We start from the raw sequence: 21,565 nt of genomic DNA on the forward strand, positions 1-21,565 counted from the left end.
AGACATGTTTTCTATGTACATATATTCTCTATTCTATACTTATTATATTGCTTGGGTTGTGCAGTAGATCTGGGGTAAGATGAAAGTTTTACAAACGCTTTGTGTTATAGGAGCTAGCGACAGATAATGATTAGTATATTACTGTCCAGATGCAGGAGCCATGCACCCCCCTGTGAGGAGGTTAGTAGATGACATACCAAGCTCAGCCCCCTCCCTCTCTGATCACTCAACCTCTGTGCACAAAAAAAAGAGGAAAGAAAAACATCCCACAAGGTCTACAATCCAAACCTGTCACATGAAAGCATGAAATCAATCCCACCTTGAGGAGCACCATAGGGGAAAGGAGAAGCAGCATGTCAGGGGGACACATATAGGAGTAACAAGGAGTCAGGGAAGCAAAAACCACTACATGGGGTCTACAGCAGACCTGGGACATCAGAGCAGAGAAGATCCTTACAACTCACAGCAGAAGCTCCAGAGATACATCCAGTAGACTTCAAGACCCAGGAGATCTACAAGAAGAAGACATCAAGCTGCTCCAAAGGAATCTGCAAGGGGGAGAGAGCAAGCTCCAAACTGGATCTGTAAGGAGAAGAGGGAAAGCTCCAAAGGCGATCAATAAGTAGAAGACATAACGTTTCAGAGAACTGTATGTAGAAAAAGGTCAAATAAACCTAAACATAAGAGGTTGAACCTGCAACAAAAAAAGAGATCGTGATCTGGTACAAGAAGAGATCTGAAAACTTGCTATAAAAAAGAACCCATCTGCGTCAAGAGAGTTTGCAAGTAGAGAGCGGACTAGAAAGAGAACAGCTCTCCTGCAGTCCCAACAAGATCTGCAGCGCTGGGGCTGTGTGTGAGACTTCCAGTGTCCTTCACTTGTCTTCCAGTGGTCTGGGATCTGCATTTAGGGCTCCACCTCCAATATTATACAGCAGGCAGAGCAGCTTCAGCTATAGTCTGACTTGTGCTCCCTCTTCGCTGAACCTCACCAGTTCTTCTGCAGGTTCCACTCTCACAGTCTCCTGAGCGCCCCCTGCAGCCTTTCTCTGGTTGAATCCTGGTCGTTCAGCTCATGTTAGCAGATCAGAAAGCCTGAAGATCTGAAGAAGTTTTTTGGGGGGTGAGAGAGCAGAAGACTTTACCCAGCAGGGCAAGGAGGGGGCAATGTGTGAGAGAGGTGCCAGGAGGATCTGCCTGTGCCTGGGCTGCCTCTTGTTGCTTGTTTCCTTAGGACTGGCTTGGACCTACAGGGAGGAGGTGGAAGGAGACAGGTGGGTGACTTCAGGTTACTGATATATTCTTATTAACCCTTGTGAGACCTTGATGGATTAAGTTTCCTCCAGGTGAGAGTCCCCTGTGGGCATTGCATGTCCTACTGAAGTAGGTGTTACCTGGGGTTATCAGGTTATTGCATCAGTTTATGGGATTTTACAAAAATTTGGGTTTAATTACCAAATAATAATAATAATAATTATTATTATTATTATATATTAATTCTAATTTTTAAGTGGTTCTAAATGTTTCCTAATCAAAATTTTTTTTAAAAAAATAGCAGTTTACTGGAAAATTTTAAAAAAAATTCTTAAGTTGATAACTATATGGTATGTTGCTAGAGCAGCATATAGTTTTTATATTATCTAAAAATAATAATTATTATGACTTTTATTTATTATTATTATGATTATTGTTATTATATATATATATAAAATTTTTTATGAACACTTGTACTCAATAAACTAGTCAGCTGATGGCTGGCAGCTCCCACATGACCTCAATTGTTGGTCAATCTCCGGATCGTTGCGTTTTACTTCCGATCGAAACCATGTGACGTGCATGGAGGTAGCCCCAAAAATTTCACTTTGCTGGTTTTGTGGAGCCCCCCCCCTGTATGCCTGCATTACAATCAGATATTCAAGGTGCTGCAGGGATTCATGGGTTATTGCCTTTGTATTCATTGATGAGACTGTATCATTGTAGTAAATATTCACTTGTATTGTCAATATTTATTGTACTAACAATCAAATAATTGAAAAAATGTAGCAAATTACTGTAACATCATTTTTTTAAAAACGTATATCGCTGGGAGCAGTGCTGTACGATCAGTATGCAGTGTTTTTTTGTTTGTGTAGTACATACACTAATCTCTATATGGAAACCGTTATACACATATATATATATATATATATATATATATATGTAGTTCTGGTACTGCAGCTAATCCCCCAAAGAATAATACAGGAAACTACATAAAATGTAATGAACTCATCGCTACCAAGTCCTAGTGTCCCAGTACATTACATATGAGTGCAATTGCTCACAGTGCAATTCCCTAATCGACCAATCTTTACATAAATGATGCCAATAGGCTGCCTGAAAGCAATGCAAAATCCTGACTGTACCCCTGACATTCACTCCTTTTCATCTTTAGGGAAGTCTGTTCAGAAAACAAAGTCACCACCACCAAGTACCCCTGTCTGAAATCTACGGGAGAGCTGACGACCTGCTTCAGGTAAGTTCTCCGGTTCATGTACAGTCAATGCTTGTGGATATTCCCATGTGTTTGATGATATGATGTTGGAGATAAGCGGCGTGTCCTGACAACAGGGGCTGTCAGCGCCGCACATCTGTGGGATTAACCCTTCGGCTGCCCTGTGGTGTGGACTTCTGCAGCCGTCTCATGGATTTTGATGTTTTTACTGTGCAAAGAGCTAAATTATTATTATGTGATGGGTTAAAGAGTCTTTTTGTTGCCAGAGTTTGACTTTTTTTTTATGTGCGGGTGCAGTAAAAGTTTCGGTGCAGTCCTACAGTCCATGGGGGGCCGGCGGCTATAGGGGGCTATAGGGGGGCATGTACTGTACCAGGTGAAGAATGCAAAAAATTATGTCTGTTTTCTATTGTTTCTTTAGCGGGCACCTAATTTATGACTGATTTGTGCAATATCTGGCCGGAGCCTCATCATTTCAATCCTCCGTGTAGTTTATTCCCTGCACCATTATTACATGGATTTATCACCTGCACCTTTTTAATATACTGAGAAAATGTTTAGCAAAGAGGGTGTAAAAAAAAACCTAAAACATGTGAAAGGCGACTTTTTGTATGAATGTGTCATTCCCCATGCACCTATTTTATAAATAACACAAGACAAAGATCTGAGCAAGAAAAAAGGAAGAAAGACATCTAAATGATACATGTCCTGTGCTGTATAATGCGAAACCGATCAGTCCTGTACAAGGGAAATGAAACCAGTATTGCACCCTCCTTGTGTAAAAAGTTCAAATAAATTTGGATATCAGATAGATATGAGAGGCAGATACATAGATAGATAATAGAAACATATTAAAGGAAATCTAGTACAAAAAGAAAAAAAAAAACGCTACGCTACTCACCGGTCCTCCTCTTGATGTTGATCCTGGCGCTTGTCTTCTCTAAGCTTGACGCACCGTGATCACCTAGAGAAAAAACTTATATAAAGCAGCCTGGAGCGCGGGGATGCAATGTCTGGTGCTCCGGGCCGCTAATTATTCACGCCCTTCCATGCTGGGAGAGGGCGGTGCTGTGAGAGAAGACAAGTGTCGGGATCAACATTAAGAAGAGCGCAGGTGAGTAGATGTAGATGCTTTAGTGTTAGATTTCCTTTAAATAGATATTAGATAGATATGAAATAGATAGATATGAGATACAAATGGAGAGTCCAGAGCAGCACAGCTGACAATGAGTGCAGTAGTCGATGATTCCTTGGCACGAATCCCAATTATAGAAAGTGAAGAGGCAGCACTCCAAGGTGTGTTGAAAGGGGTGAACCTTTATTCCATCAACCGCGACTTGACAAAGTTGTAGATCTACACCAAAACGTCGCGGTTTATGGAATAAAGGTTCACCCCTTTCAACACACCTTGGAGTGCTGCCTCTTCACTTTTTAGATATAAGATAGATATGAGATAGATAGGAGATAGATAAATAGATAGATATGAGATAGATAGATAGATAGATAGATAGGAGACAGATAAATAGATAGGAGATAGATAGATATGAGATAGATAGATATGAGATAGATAGATAGATAAATAGGAGATAGATAGATATGAGATAGATAAATAGGAGATAGATAGATATGATATAGATAGATAGATAGATTGGAGATAGATGGATATTAGATGGATGGATAGAGATGGATAGATAATAGATACATATTAGATATAGATAGATATGAGATAGATAAATAGGAGATAGATATGATATAGATAGATATGAGATAGATAGATAGATAGATTGGAGATAGATGGATATTAGATGGATAGAGATGGATAGATAATAGATACATATTAGATATAGATAGATATGAGATAGATAGATAGATAGATAGATGGATATTAGATGGATGGATAGAGATGGATAGATAATAGATACATATTAGATATAGATAGATATGAGATAGATAGATAGATATTTTGGATATATACGTGCGGACCATTGCCAGGCGACCTACGGCTCCTGCACCCATATTGACCTGTGCTGCTTTGGACTTTACCTTTTGTAGATAGATATATATGAGATAGATAGATATGTATGAGATAGATATGAGATAGATAGATAGATAGATAGATATGAGATAGATAGATAGATAGATAGATAGATATGAGATAGATAGATATGAGATAGATAGATAGATAGATATGAGATAGATAGATAGATAGATAGATAGATAGATAGATAGATAGATAGGAGATAGATAGATAGATATGAGATAGATAGATAGATAGATATGAGATAGATAGATATGAGATAGATAGATATGAGATAGATAGATAGATAGGACATAGATAGATAGATAGATAGATAGATAGATAGATAGGACATAGATAGATAGATAGATAGATATGAGATAGATAGATAGATAGGACATAGATAGATAGATAGATAGATAGATAGGACATAGATAGATAGATAGATAGATATGAGATAGATAGATAGATAGATAGATAGATGGATAGATAGATAGATGGATAGATAGATAGATAGATAGATAGATAGATAGATAATAGATACATATTAGATAGATACTACACAGAACTATGGGTCTCTATGGTAACAGGCTACAAACAAACTCAGTGTAGTCTGACCCTCCCGCTATTTCTTCATCTTTCAATCTGTTCCTTATTCTATTGTCTCTACATGAAGCTGAGAAGGAGAGGAGTGACACATGGGTGCAGGGTGCGCCTTTAGCTTCTTATAGTCTGTTTCCATAGATTCTACATTGGAGCTTTATACCTATAATATAGCAGATGTTTTAGATATAGATACATGGAAATATCCATTGTATGTAAAGTTTCTGAGATTAAAGTTATTGCTGTTCCTCGGATTTGGTTTGTTGTGGGATTTTTCTGGCGCACTGATGTCACGTCTTGGTTGGCTGCAGACTTCCCGTGTTAGAGTTTCGTCTATTGTGCGATTATTGCGCTTGTCTGTCTGGAGGGGATTACATGAGGAGTCGTCTCTCTGCACATTGTGACTTTCACTCATTACGGGTCGGATTCTTTGTACTTTTATGGCTGCAGCAGATCATCTGTTTATTAGGGGATCACGGGTCGCCCCTGCACCTCGGCGGCACATTGAGGATGAGCCCCGCCGGCCGCTCACTTTTTATTAGGTGATATATAAGTCGGATCATGTGACACTTCTATGGAAATTGCTGCTCACTTGTGCACATTTCTGGAGTGTTTGTGTAAAATGACCAGAAAACCCAATATCAGATTACACGAAAATGTACTTTTCTGATACATGATATCCACTTACCTTACATTACATACAGCCATTCATTATCCTACTGTCAGCGATTGTACAGAGTCCATGTCCAAGGGGAAAGAAGGGAATTCTGTGGGGAATTTACCTATAAAACTCTTATACTTGTACTTTAGACAATATTGCATGACCAGCAATTACACAATATGGAGGCAGTCACTCAAAGTTAATTTGAGAGCTTCAGCTACTAAAATCCATGATCATGTGATGTCACACAGGTGCACTGCTGATTATATCCCTGGTCATGTGATGTCACGCAGGTGAATGTCTCGTTATATATCCCTGGTCATGTGATGTCACACAGGTGCGCTGCTCGTTATATCCCAGGTCATGTGATGCCACACAGGTGCACGGCTCGTTATATCCCTGGTCATGTGATGTCACACAGGTTCAGGGCTCGTTATATCCCTGGTCATGTGATGTCACACAGGTGCGCTGTTCGTTATATCCCTGATCATGTGATGTCATACAGGTGCACGACTCGTTATATAGCTGGTCATGTGATGTCACACAGGTGCCTGGCTCTTTATATCCCTGGTCATGTGATGTCACACAGCTGCCAGCTCGTTATATCCCTGGCCATGTGATGTCACACAGGTGCACAGCACGTTATATCCCTGGTCATGTGATGTCATACAGGTGCACGGATCGTTATATAGCTGGTCATGTGATGTCACACAGGTGCCTGGCTCGTTATATCCCTGGTCATGTGATGTCACACAGGTGCCTGGCTCGTTATATCCCTGGTCATGTGATGTCACACAGGTGCACGGCTCGTTATATACCTGGTCATGTGATGTCACACAGGTGCGCTGTTCGTTATATCCCTGGTCATGTGATGTCACACAGGTGCGCTGCTCGTTATATCCCTGGTCAGATCTTAGGTCAGGTCATAGGGCCATCTAAGCATCTTGATGGTGCACAGTCCCTGCTTTGTCGTCTTTGTTGTTCCTCTGTTAAGCAATGCCTGATCATTTACAGCCAGGGTCGCCATCATGGGGGGTCTAGTGGGACTGTGTTCAAGGACCCCCCCATTGTCCTATCAGAAGGGGGGCCTGAGGGGCTATCTATATACTGAGTGGGCACGTGCAGGGGCTATCTATATACAGAGTGAACACGTGCAGGGGCTATCTATATACTGAGTGGCCACGTGCAGGGGCTATCTATATACTGAGTGGCCACGTGCAGGGGCTATCTATATACAGAGTGAACACGTGCAGGGGCTATCTATATACTGAGTGGGCATGTGCAGGGGCTATCTATATACTGAGTGGCCACGTGCAGGGGCTATCTATATACAGAGTGAACACGTGCAGGGGCTATCTATATACTGAGTGGGCATGTGCAGGGGCTATCTATATACTGAGTGGCCACGTGCAGGGGCTATCTATATACTGAGTGGGCATGTGCAGGGGCTATCTATATACAGAGTGAACACGTGCAGGGGCTATCTATATACTGAGTGGCCACGTGCAGGGGCTATCTATATACTGAGTGGCCACGTGCAGGGGCTATCTATATACAGAGTGAACACGTGCAGGGGCTATCTATATACTGAGTGGGCATGTGCAGGGGCTATCTATATACTGAGTGGCCACGTGCAGGGGCTATCTATATACAGAGTGAACACGTGCAGGGGCTATCTATATACTGAGTGGGCATGTGCAGGGGCTATCTATATACTGAGTGGCCACGTGCAGGGGCTATCTATATACTGAGTGGGCATGTGCAGGGGCTATCTATATACAGAGTGGCCACGTGCAGGGGCTATCTATATACAGAGTGAACACGTGCAGGGGCTATCTATATACTGAGTGGGCACGTGCATGGGGCTATCTATATACTGAGTGGCCACGTGCAGGGGCTATCTATATACTGAGTGGGCATGTGCAGGGGCTATCTATATACTGAGTGGCCACGTGCAGGGGCTATCTATATACTGAGTGGGCATGTGCAGGGGCTATCTATATACTGAGTGGCCACGTGCAGGGGCTATCTATATACAGAGTGAACACGTGCAGGGGCTATCTATATACTGAGTGGGCATGTGCAGGGGCTATCTATATACAGAGTGGCCACGTGCAGGGGCTATCTATATACTGAGTGGGCATGTGCAGGGGCTATCTATATACTGAGTGGGCATGTGCAGGGGCTATCTATATACTGAGTGGCCACGTGCAGGGGCTATCTATATACTGAGTGGCCACGTGCAGGGGCTATCTATATACTGAGTGGGCATGTGCAGGGGCTATCTATATACTGCGGGGGCGCGTGCAGTAGAGTAGGGTCCTGTCAAGCTTGCCATAGCTCAAAAATGTTTTGGTCAAAAAAAATTGTGTATAATGTTAAGTATCAATGTGGGATGAACACAGGAGGGGGGCACAAAAATCTTCCAGTCAGAGGCCCCAAAATTCCTAGTGGCGGCCCTGTTAAAATTTATTTGTTTTCCTTCCATATACAGCAGCGCTCTGCAATACAGTGAAATTACAGATTGATCCAGTTTTGTCTCCAAACTTTATCTGTGAAATTCCAATCAATCCAAAAAACAAGCGCAGCACAGGTTTTTTTTGCAAAATATAAGTGTGGCTAAACCTTCTGAAATACCTTCTAATTTACTCAGAATCTCTCAGAACAGTTAAAGGGACATTCCTCCCAGGAAGAAAAGAATCTTACATATTCTCAGGATAAACTAGCATATTCTCTAATTTACTGTTATTAATAAAAATCCAACCTGTCTCTCTCAGTCCTGATATACACAATTTTGGTTGCACTGGGATCCGACCGTAAATCTTCTATGGTTGGGCCGGGCAGATTCTTTTAATGAATAGCTTCTCCTGTCTGCACAATGCAGTGTGATCTCTGCCCACCCCCCAAGACGAGCTCACACATAGACACTTCCTGCCCGCAAGACTTACTCTACAAGCTGCATTCAAGATCAGGTCTATATAGCAGAGTAAGGAGGCATGTAGCAGAGCTGACAGTCAGGGGTGTAACTTTAGGGGGTGCAGAGGTTGTGATCGCACCCGGGGCCCATAAGGCGTCACTTTGCCATATGAGAAGACTAGTACTATAAACCATACATTATAGTCGGGGGCCTGGCACAGACTTTGCACCAGGGCCCATCAGCTTCAAGTTACACCACTGTTGACTGTGTGTGTGTTATAGGTGAGTTATCAGAGTGTCATTGTGTGTTATATCCATCTCATGGATCTCATCATCTCTGATCTGTCTCATCTCTCCTTCTCTATGTCAGACACTAGTGAATGTTCAGAAGCTAAATAAAAGTGTAGATAAACCCTATACCCTGATACTCTAAGCACATTGTCATTACACAGCACCTCACAGCACAGAGGGATCATGAAGTGTCTGCTCAGAGAGTCCCCGCCCACACTCTAGAATCTTACACCGACCATCACTGAGTGATAGGAGCTTAAACAGCAATAAAACTGAGCAAAATTTTAAAATAGGGGGTTAAAATAATCTTTATTGTGTAAACATCACTAGGGGGTTATAAATTAAGAACTTTCTTTCATGGGCAAACCCCTTTAAATGACAGGGTTGCCTCTGCTACATCTGCTCTATAATATCCATGTGTTCTGAATACTGAGTTGCTCTTTATACTCTCTGCAGGACCCTTAATATTAGTAAGTGTCCTTCAGGCGGCTCTTGAGATGCATTCCTCACATTGCGCAGTCAGCTCTCCTGACAGTCAGCTCGCCTGACATTACTTTGTTTGAAAACCAGAAGTGGTGAAGAAATTGTATAAAGTGTCAAACCCGGAGCTGTGTGCATGACGCTGTGTTTAGGCTGATACTATCTGTATAAATATACACGTATGGCGGAGGTGACAGAGCTGGGACGCTTCCAGCACTTGTATTATCTTCCTGTGAGTAACACGTGGCCATATCCTCCCTGCACGGGGTGTACATACATGCGCTGGGGATGATGTATAAAGATGATGGGCCAGATGTAGCACTCGTTTTTCTGTTGTTTTTGCGCCTTTTTATATTGTCGCACTGTTTTTGCGACTAAACACCAAACTAGCCGCGCAGCAAAAATAACCAGGTTTTCCCTCATTTATCCGACCAATCCAGATGTTTTGCTGTGTCTAATGATATTCATCACTTGCGATTTTACATTCAGGCGCAAAAATGGGCCCAGAAACCGTCCAGCTTAAAGGTGGTGTAAACTGAGAAGCAACACTGAGCCCCTGTGCAAAGCAGCTCATCCCCACAGCATAGCTCAGCAGACACTAACGACCCTACAGACACTACACACACTACAGATACTACAGACACCACAGACACTACAGATACTACAGACACCACAGACACTACAGACACCACAGATACTACACACACTGCAGACACTACACACACTACAGATACTACACACACAACAGACACTGCAGACACTACACACACTACAGACACTGCAGATACTACAGATACTACAAACACTGCACACACTACAGATACTACAGACACTACAGACACTGCAGACACTACATACACTACATACACCACAGACACTACACACACTACAGACACTACACACACTACAGACACTCCAGACACCACATATACTACAGACACTAGGGATACTACACACACTACTAACACTACAGACACTGAAGAAACTGCAGACACTACACACACTGCAGACACTACACACACTGCAGACACTACACACACTACAGACACTACACACACTACAGACACTACACACACTGCAGACACTACACACACTACAGACACTACACACACTGCAGACACTACACACACTACAGACACTACACACACTACAGACACTACACACACTTCAGACACTACACACACTACACACACTGCAGATATTACAGACACTACAGACACTACACACACTACAGACACCACAGACACTACAGATACTACAGACACTGCAGACACCACAGACACTACAGACACTACAGACACCACAGACACTACACACACTACAGACACCACAGACACTACAGACACTACAGACACTACACACACTACAGACACTACACACACTACAGACACTACACACACTTCAGACACTACACACACTACACACACTACACACACTGCAGATATTACAGACACTACAGACACTACACACACTACAGACACCACAGACACTACAGATACTACAGACACTGCAGACACCACAGACACTACACACACTACAGACACCACAGACACTACACACACTACAGACACCACAGACACTACAGATACTACAGACACTGCAGACACCACAGACACTACAGATACTACAGACACTGCAGACACCACAGACACTACACACACTACAGACACCACAGACACTGCAGACAACACAGACACTACACACACTACAGACACCACAGACACTACAGATACTACAGACACTGCAGACACCACAGACACGACTACACACACTGCAGACACCACAGACACTACAGATACTACAGACACTGCAGACACCACAGACACTACACACACTGCAGACACCACAGACACTAAAGACACTGCAAACACCACAGACACTACACACACTGCAGACACCACAGACATTACGTGGAGCCTCTGTTTACAGTTCATGACCTTCTATTTAAGAAACAATCTACAAAAGCAGCAGCTCAAAGCAGGAGAGAATAGAAGTTTGTAGGGTTTTGCAGATAGTACAGAGAAGTGTCCTGTGTAGCAGGATGACCACACTGAGGAGGACACTGATCAGAATTACAGGGGTGCAGCAGGAGACCAGCACTGGTGGATCCCCTGCAGGAGAAGCCCCTGCTGAGGAGGTCACTGGGTGCAGGGTGTCACACACTTGGGTGCTGCTGTGGGGGTCATTCTCATGCTGGGGTGCGGGAGAGAAGCAGAGAGGAGCTTGTAGGGGGATCACATGTTAGAGCCCGAATCTAACATTGCGCCTAAACTGCGCCTAAAGTAAAGTGATTAATAAGAGGCAGGAACTCAACACATCACAGATTATTGTAATGTGTGATAATTCTGGCACAGCAACTACACTTAGTAGTTGGCCCGATGTATGTAGGGAAGTCTTAATAAATGGCGTACAAGCTGCACAACAAGACGGAATTACTGTGAAGTTCCGACCTCTTAGTAATTCCATTCTGGAATGGAAATCTAGATCAGTTCCAACCTGGTGTAAATTTCAGCTATAACCTGCGCCAGTTTATTGCGCCACATGCAAAATTGCATGTTTTAGCTTTCCAACTACAACAAATTCTAAAATGAAGGACTATGGACCCCACAGAACATTGAGGTTATATTCCCTTCACCTGTTGTTCTGTACGGGTAGATGGATCATATCTGCAGGTCCAGAAGTCAATCAAGAGATTATGGGGGTCATTTCTCTTATTTACCACTTCCCTGAGCTTTTTTTGAGCCTTTTGTGAGTCTATTTTTTTGCACCTGATTTGGCTCTTTGTCAAATAAAGATTTTTTTTGAGCCTTATTAGGTGCAAATTTTAAAAAAGGAGCAATTTTGTTGCGCAAATCACACCCTTGCCTTTCCTAAGCCTGGTCAGGACTGGTGTTTTATTGCACCCATATAGGCGCGAATCAATGTTAAATAAGGCGCAAACATCTGGAAGCAGGAGAAATACAAAGACAAATTAGGCGCAAACCAGGAAACTGCTACACGGCGAACTCCGGCGAACTGCTGGAAAAAGGCGCAAAAAATTAGGCAAATACCCCAATGTACCCAAAAAGTCACTAGAATCCAAGCAAAAAAGGCGCAACAGTCTAAGATAAATGACTGTGGTTTTCCTACAACCGTGGGCCTCCTTGTAGTCTGGTACCGTGGAGACACAAGTGGGCAAAGGAACTGCAAACACAAAGCAACAGGAAATGTACTTTTAGATTATTTGAAAAGTTGATTGATTTTTCAAAAAGAACCGTCACGTAAGGGTTACAGATGAGCACAAAGATAAAGTATGTGACTTGTTAAACTCTTAACAGAGAATTTGGAGTAATTTAATGCAGTTTGATTTCACAATATGAATTCTCTTGAAAGTTGTATTGGTGAAATAGTGATCCCTTCACCATGATCAAGATGTTCTCCAGCAAAGCGAGAGGAAATGACTGAGGAACACGTCATAGTTACTCTTACTAAGTGTTGAAATCTCTATCAGTTAGTTGGGTGAATGTACAGAGGCCTAAAGTGCTCCCTTATATATATATACACATTGGTGATTCCCTATCTCTTGGTATTATAAGATAGATAGATGATAGATATGTTTAAAGGGCACCCACCACCCCGATTCTACCTATAAAGGTAGAAGGGGTGGTAGGTGGATGAATGGGACGTTAGGATAGCCCTTTTTTGGGCTAATCCTCACGTCTCGGGTGTCTTTTAGAAAACTTTAATGCAGGCATATGTAAATTTTTTTATGCGGCTACTGGGGCGTGGAGTAGGTGGACATGAGGCTACTAGTCGCGGCTACTCCACGCCCCAGTAGCCACGTTACTCCGCCTACCATTTAATCTTCGGCGCACAGCTTTTCGTAGCTGCGCGCCCTCGTCCGAGTCCCCCAGCATCTGCGGCCTTCTGCGCATGCGCAGTAGCTCCGGCCCCGGATCTGCGGCCGCGCAGCCGAAGGCCTGCGTTCTGCGCATGCGCAGAATGCCGGACACTAGGACGAGGGTGCGCAGCTACGAGGAGCTGCGCGCCGAAGATTAAATGGTAGGCGGAGTAACGTGGCTACTGGGGCGTGGAGTAGCCGCGACTAGTAGCCTCATGTCCGCCTACTCCACGCCCCAGTAGCCGCATAAAAAAATTGACATATACCTGCAATAAAGTTTTCTAAAAGACACCCTGGACGTGAGGATTAGCCCAAAAAAGAGCTATCCTCAAGTCCTATTCATCCACCTACCACCCCTTCTACCTTTATAGGTAGAATCGGGGTGGTAGGTGCCTTTTAAAGGAAATCAACCAGTTGAAAAAACACAAAAAACACTTAGAAATACTTACCTCTGCTCCTCTTGATGATGATCCCGGTGCTCTCCTCCGCTAAGCTTGACACCTAGATAAGAAACTTAGATATCCAGAATTATTAAATGACAGACTAGGGCAGAGGCAGGAGGGATCGGTCATGACGGGTTAATGGTGTTAGGATCTCCTTAATTTTCTGTGTTGTGTTTGTGGCTTATGTTGGTGTCCAGGCCATTACACAATGATCCAGTACAGGTCCCAGTTTTAGGACCTTCCATCCTAACTCTACAAGCCGACAACATTCCCATACTCCATCTAGAAACTTCTGTTTTACGTCATTATAAAGTGCGTAGGGTTGAAGCTGCCCAGAGCGGTGTCGTGTACGTCCAGATAGCCAACAATGTGTTTACATACGGAGCATTGACTTCGGGAAGCCTCAGTGTAATCTGTGCTTCATGTTTACAAGTTCACTTGATATTCCCAGTGATGGAAGCTTCTTCTGCTTTTCCATAAACATCTGTATCTTCATCATTGTCTATATTTGGATGATTTTTACCCTGTTTCCCCCAAAATAAGACATCCCCCGAAAGTAAGACCTAGCACAATTTTGTCCAGGCTTAGAAATATAAGGCCTCCCCTGAAAATAAGACCTAGCAGCCGCCATAGCAGCAGCTCCCCCCGCGCCATACATTAGTACTAGTAAATCTTTTAGATGCTGCAGAAGGATGTGACATGGAGAAGAATTCATGGAAGTAAATCACTGGTTGTTGTGCTGCAAACGTGATACCAGCAGCTTCCAGGATAAGAAGGGTCATTTATGGAAAGTGCTTTTACTAAACATGAGAGATCGGGGTCAATGATTCTAATAGAAATGGAGTCACAAGAAATACAGCATGAAATTCAGAGTTTGGAGAGTCATAAGGATGTTAGAGAAGTTGATTTTTTGTTCAACGCTAAATGTAAATTCTTGTTCATGGAAAAATAAGAATCCCCTGAAAATAAGACCTAGTGCCTCTTTAGGATCAAAAATTAATATAAGACACTGTCTTATTTTCGGGGAAACAGGGTAGCAATGTTCATCATGTAAAGAGTTCACGTCCTATCGGACAACACAGCAGGACAGTACAGTACTAGTCAAGGAATCACACTCAACGACCCGAAATTGATGATGTTCTCCGGAGATGGCTGTTTCCATGTGTTTTAAGCTTCTTCAAGACCAGTTCCCTATACACTTACTTCCAAACCAGAGGTACAGGTCAATATATGATCATACCTTGGGTCTCATTGAAGACCCCCCTCGAGAAAATCTCAGGCTGTCTCCAAATCTTGGTGCAAGAAACAAATACGATATCTTGAGTTTTTGGTGTTGATGGACAAGCTGACTACTCAAGCTGACTAGTTATGACTTGTGTTGGTCAATCTAATTAGGTCATTGGATATATGTAGCAAGGTCAGAAGACAGGTCAGGTTAAGGAACCGGTAATCTTCTTCAAAACTGGTGGTAGAGGTCTACATATAATTCATAGGTCCTTGGGATACAGTAAAGATACTTCTTCATTACGTTTTTAGATGCTCATTTTATCTTGACTTCGGAAGCCAAAACGGTATCTTGACATTTTGTTGGTGGTGGACAAGCCGACTACTTGACCAAGTTATGACTTGAATGATCTGATTATATCATGGGAATGGGAGACCGCTCTGAAGAAATCTAAGAAGCCTGTAACTTAATACCAAACTGGAAGAACTTATCATCATTGGTCCTGACTCCTTGGGATACAGAAAAGTAGTTTCTCAATGAAATCTCAGGCGGCCAAGATACAGTGGGGCACATTTACTTACCCGGTCCAGTCGCGATCCAGCGGCGGGTTCTCCGACGCTGATTCGGGTTCTGCCGGGATTCACTAAGGTCCGTGCGTCGATATTCACCAGGTGTCGCTGCTGCGCTGAGGTCCGCCGGAGTTCACCTGCTTTTTTCTGGTGTATGTGAGTGCTTGATCTTGCGACACAAATGGCTTTTTAAATTCTGCGGTTTTTCCGAATCCTTCGGGTTGTCCGGTGGCCACGCCCCCCGATTTCTGTCGCGCGAAAGTCGGCGCGATTGTGGCAAAAATCAATCGCGTGCGCCACAATTCCATGAAATACAGCGCAGAGCGGAAATATTCGGGAAAAACCCGACAGATTCGCGGCTGCGGACCCTTAGTAAATGTGCCCCAGTATCTTGACGGTTTGTGTTGGTGGATAACTTGACCAAGTTAAGATTTGTGTTGAATGATCTAATTGGGGTGAGTAAATATTTGCAGACAGCTAATAAGCCTGTTATTTTCTTCTTAACTGGAAGGACAGGTCCAGAAATGACCATAGGTTCTTGGGTTACAATAAAGGTCTTGACTCTAGAAGTAGATATTGTATTATTAATTGTGCTGGTGATTTGAACAAGTTCTTGTTAGGGCAAAGAATATATATATATATATATATTTATAGAAAAAAGTCTGGACATACCAAAGGGGCCTTTTGTTTGCTCCCAATTTAAAGATACAGGTCCTCATCTGATTATAGGTCGTTTGGCCACAGCAAAGAAGCTCCTTGACTAAATCTAAGGTGCTAAGTAAAGCGGAACTCTAGAAGCATAAACAGTATCTTGATTTTTTTTTGTTTTGATGGTCCAGAAGACCAAGTTGACCAAGTAAGGTAATGGGGCAGATTTACTTACCCGGTCCATTCGTGATCCAGCGGCGCATTCTCTGCGGTGGATTTGGGTCCGGCTGGGATTTATTAAGACAGTTCCTCCGCCGTCCACCAGGTGGCGCTGCTGCGCTGAAGAGCATCGGAACGCACTGGAATACACCGAGCCGGGCTGAGTGAAGGTAAGTGCAATTTTTTTTTAAATGCGGCGGTTTTTCCGAATCCATCGGGTTTTCGTTCGGCCACGCCCCCCAATTTCCGTTGCGTGCATGCCGGCGCCAATGCGCCACAATCAGATCTCATGCGCCAAAAACCCGGGGCAATTCAGGGGAAATCGGAGCAAATCATAAATATTCGGGTAACACGTCGGGAAAATGTGGATCGGGCCCTTAGTAAATGACCCCCAATATGTTTGATACAAATTGATCAAGAGGACATGTGTGTAGACAGCTCTGGACAAATCTCAGGAGCCTGATAGCAAATGCATTAAGATCTCTGCTCCTCTGGACAATTAACTTTTTGGATTTTTTGTCTCTAAAGGTTTATCAAAGTTATTACTGCCTGGATATAATTTTGATTAGATCCAGATTGTCTTCTAGATTGGCCTAAAAGACCCCAAATGCCTAATATTTCCAGTAGTGTAGCACGGGTAGTTACCGGGAGTTATATAAGTACTAAGAAAGTATCTAGTAGGCTACGACTTGGTATGCAAGACATATAGTTCAGGAACTGAAAAACATGGCCCCTTTCTACCAGAAGCAGTGCCACATTTGCCTGCAGGTCGCGTGTGGTATTACAGCCCAAACTATTCACTGCAATGCTAAACATTATTCATGGATAGATGGGATACTGTTTTAGGAAAACATCTGTGATGTTTCTATTTTTCTAGACCATCTTTTAAGTGTTCAGTTGCTGAAAGTGTTACTTTAGCATGGATCCAGTGTACAGTACTTATGGTACTAAAGGAACCATCTAGTTGACTTTTATGACTCTGCTAACTCTGTCCCAGTCTATACATCAAAGCTGAAAGTGATGCAATAAGCAGTAAATATCAGCTTATTGGGGCACATTTACTAAGGGTCCGAAACGCTCTTTTTCGTCCGGTTTCCCGAAAAATTACCGGTTTGTGCCGAATTGCCCCGGGTTTTTGGTGCACGAGATCGGATTGCACGTGACGGAAGTGGGGGGCGTGGCTGTCGGAAAACCCCACAGATTCGGAAAAACACGGTATTTAAAAAAAAATTGTGTTGCTTGACACGCACTTACATGCATCAGGAATAGGTTGGTGAATTCCAGCAGACCTCGGCACAGCAGCGACACCTGGTGGACGTCGGGCACATGACCTTAGTGAATCGGCAGAAGACCCGAATCCTCACCGGAGAACGAGCCGCTGGATCGCGACAGGACCAGTAAGTGAATATGCCCCGACGGCCACGCCCCAATTTCTGTCGAATGTAACCTTGCGCCGATGCGCCACAATCCGATCACATACGCCAAAAACCCGGGGCAATTCGGCGCAAACCCGTAATTTTCGAGAAACCCGGCAAAAAAGAGTGATTCGGACCCTTAGTAAATGTGTCATCCGAAAATGTCCGGATTCAAGTTTTTAAAAATGCCCAAAATATGTTAAATGATGGAACATTCTCTTTCTATGTAACATTCTGATTTATCATGAGGTTCTCCGCTGCCTGTTCCCGTACATCTGCATCTTGTACAGTGTCGGGGGCTGTATAACGGATAGGCTTTGTAATGACCATATCTGACTGCTGATGGTAATGATGATGATGTCTCATACTGTAGACTGACAGGCGGAGTAATGAGCCCCAGTAATTGTACTCTGTGGTTTTGTAAATGGCTGACAGGACTTTGCGCTGATTTTGGGTCTCGCTTCCTCTGTCATATTATCTCAATCAGTCTGTCTGGATTAAATAACATTGTTTTAGCCTTTAACAGCTCGTATGTCTATATTACTGTCACATCATCTTTAATTTTCCCGTTTTTAGGAGGTAGACATCGTATTACGAGAACTTCTTCAGGATGCAATTCTAGACTAACCATGTTAGACCATGGGACCACCCAGGTCGGCCATACACATGTACACTGAGGTCCACCTAAGTATATACAGTCTGTCCATAAACGGACCACTAGTTAAATGGGTTTTCTGGTACCTATAATAGGACATCAATGTTTGACAAGTGTCTTCTAGCACCACTGCCAATCCAAGTTCTTGAGGTCACGACACAGCATTTCTTTTGGGTTTGGGTCTGGACCATGACTGTGACTTGATTTTCTGTTGAAGATTTGCTGATGCGCTTGGGATCATTGTCTTGACCCGGACTCAACCAAACTTTAGTTGTTGGAAAGATGGTCTCACATGTGACTCCAGAACGCAGAGTAGATCATGGTCATCTCAATGAATGCAAGGTGCCATTTGGCTGCGAAACGAGCCCAAACCAAGCGTGGCATTGTCCATCATGCCCAAACTTCTCCATTCCAGGATCCAATGGACATTGTTCCAGAAGTTCCTGTGGATTGTTCACATGTTACTAATCATGTTAATTAGTCTCCAGCCTCCAGATCTGATACAATGGAGAATTACGTACAGAGGCTGCAGAGGGGAAAACTGCTGAACACTGCAGAATACATGTTATGCAATGGGAAGAAATTGTGCTACTCTCTAATGCTGAATTTGGTGAATGGTTGGTTATGCTTGAATATATGTATGGTATATGTAGCGTTATGATATACTATATATATCTCCCTCCTCCAATGATTCATTAAACCTTCAGAAGGGAGAGGACATGAATATGTAATCTGCACCAGGTCCATTACATATAACATGAAGGGATTTATTACACCTGCTGAGTGTAATACTCTGGTATATACCTGATAATACAGCAATGTTACTAATTCCATCCATGGAAACAATGTATCATCTTTAGTGATGAAATTCTTCTTCTTACAAAAAACATGCAAGAGCAGCAACACCCCGCTGAACCCTAATTTATATTTATCTAGTTGTCTCGTCCTCCCCAATGAGAAATGAGCTGTATGCTGAGCTGTACACACAACACAGAGATAGATATATCCAGGGATGATCTCACTAAATGCTCCCATCATTACACATAGTCATAAGATAAAAAAAAAACTTTTGCACATCCTCAATTAGCCAGTAGTCATAGTGATGTCCCCATTAGCCAGTAATCCTAGTAATGCTCCTAGTATCCAGTAGACACAGTGATGCCCCTAGTAGCCAGTAAACACAGTAATGCCACCGGTAGCCAGTAGTCACAGTGAAGCCCCCAGTATCGAGTAGTCACAGTGATGCCCCTAGTGGCTAGTAGTCATAGTGATGCCCCCAGTATCAAGTAGACACAGTGATGCCTCTAGTGGCTAGTAGTCATAGTGATGCCCCCAGTATCAAGTAGACACAGTGATGCCCCTAGTGGCTAGTAGTCATAGTGATGCCCCCAGTAGCCAGCAGTCACAGTGATGCCTCTAGTGTGTAAAAAAATAAATTAAAACATACTTACAGTGTTCCTCTCAGCACTTTCTCTCTGCTCTTGCCGTCTTATACACTCCAATGATGGAACTGTGTCCCAGGCGGGACGTGATGACATCATTCGTCTATGTGAGACGGATGGAGCTGCCACACGTGGGAGGTGGGAGCCGGCACTCTGCCCTGCAGTGTCTCGTTTCCTAAGACCATCGGAAAACACAAATCTCTGATGGTCTGAGGCATCCTCCCACAGGTTGAGAACCGCTGTTATAGGACATTATAGAGAAGCACTTTTCTACTCATGTGAATAAAGCACTTTGGGTTAGATAAAACTTACTATTAGCTCCAGCAGTCTCTGTTGTTGTGTCTCCTTCATCTCACTCAGCATCAGCAGGGTCATATAGGACATTATAAAGAAGTCCTGACCTCTACTCATGTGGATAAAGCACTTGGGGTGAGATAAAACTTACTATTAGCTCCAGCAGCCTCTGTAGCTGTGTCTCCTTCATCTCACTCAGCATCAGCAGGGTCATATGGGATATTATAGAGAAGTACTGACCCGTACTGATGTGGATAAAACACTTTGAAAACTTACTATTATCTCCAGCAGCCTGTTTCTCTCGCTCAGCAGTTACTCGCTCCTCTCTCGTCTCTCTTCATAGACGTCTCTAATATGTGTGCATAGGGGTGTCCTTATATGATGCATAAGTGTACGAATATACGTTCTGGGAGCCATCCCCTATGACATGTAGAGCGCTATGGAATATGTTGGCGCTATATTATTATTTTGATGGTTGGCACCCAGCTTTCCAAGCGTCAGATGTAACTTAGAATTGGCTGAACACATTTGGTAACATTATTGCGTGTATGTTACATGATGTAACCGGCTGTGATCAGCTGTTTGGGGCTCAGTCACTACACATCTGCCTGCGGTTGGGGTGGTGGGGGGGCGGTAATATTTGGACATTCCTTTGGTTTTGGTTACAGTAAGTAATGATAATGGATGGCTGGTGTATGCCGGGAGCGTGACCCCTGTAATACGCTGCGCTAATTATTAGGTATCAGGTTCTAGACACTTGTGGACGGCCCGGGGCAGGGGGGGGGGGGGCGTCCTATGGAATCCGCTCAATTTCTCTAGGAATCCCCCGGAGCTTGTTCTTCACTCTGGAATCTTTTCATTTTCTTGTATCTTATTCATCCGTCTGTCAGATGAAGCAGAACGGACTTTGCTCATTCCCATCACACATCAAACACCTTGTACTATATGTGGGACGGGTGAAGTGTCCATGCAGCAGTGAGTTTGTTACAATGTATCAGTGCAGGTAAACCCATCATTCTAGACTGTTCATCTATTTCTTGTCTATAGTCATACAGTGGTATCTAATTAACAACTTTAGAGAATGACGAGGTCTGCGCAGGTTTTTTGCCTCTGGATGTAAAAAAAAAAAAAAAAGTTTGTTTCTATTCCATGTCAGCAAGCAGAGATCTGTAAAATGACCAAGAACTGGAAGTATTTTGGAAAGGTTGATAATCTTTTAATTCGCTGATTAATTCTGTAAGAAGTTCTGTCCATTTTAAATGAGTTGAACTGAGCTGCAGTTCCAAGCACGGCCACTATACAGTATATGGCGCTGC

General features: G+C 43.3%; 1 protein-coding gene across 1 annotated transcript in view; it reads left to right on the forward strand.

The window, feature by feature from the left end:
- Positions 1 to 249: 249 nt before the first annotated feature.
- The window catches only part of CCBE1 (collagen and calcium binding EGF domains 1), a 230,687-nt gene continuing 209,371 nt past the window's right edge, over positions 250 to 21,565 (forward strand). The window contains exons 1-2 of the mRNA XM_072133333.1: positions 250 to 1,274; positions 2,432 to 2,512. Coding sequence (XP_071989434.1) covers positions 1,168 to 1,274; positions 2,432 to 2,512 — 188 coding nt within the window. The 5' untranslated portion in view covers positions 250 to 1,167. The remainder of the gene's footprint in view (positions 1,275 to 2,431; positions 2,513 to 21,565) is intronic.

Source organism: Engystomops pustulosus, chromosome 1 (assembly GCF_040894005.1).
Source record: "Engystomops pustulosus chromosome 1, aEngPut4.maternal, whole genome shotgun sequence".
Taxonomy (NCBI): Eukaryota; Metazoa; Chordata; class Amphibia; order Anura; family Leptodactylidae; genus Engystomops; species Engystomops pustulosus.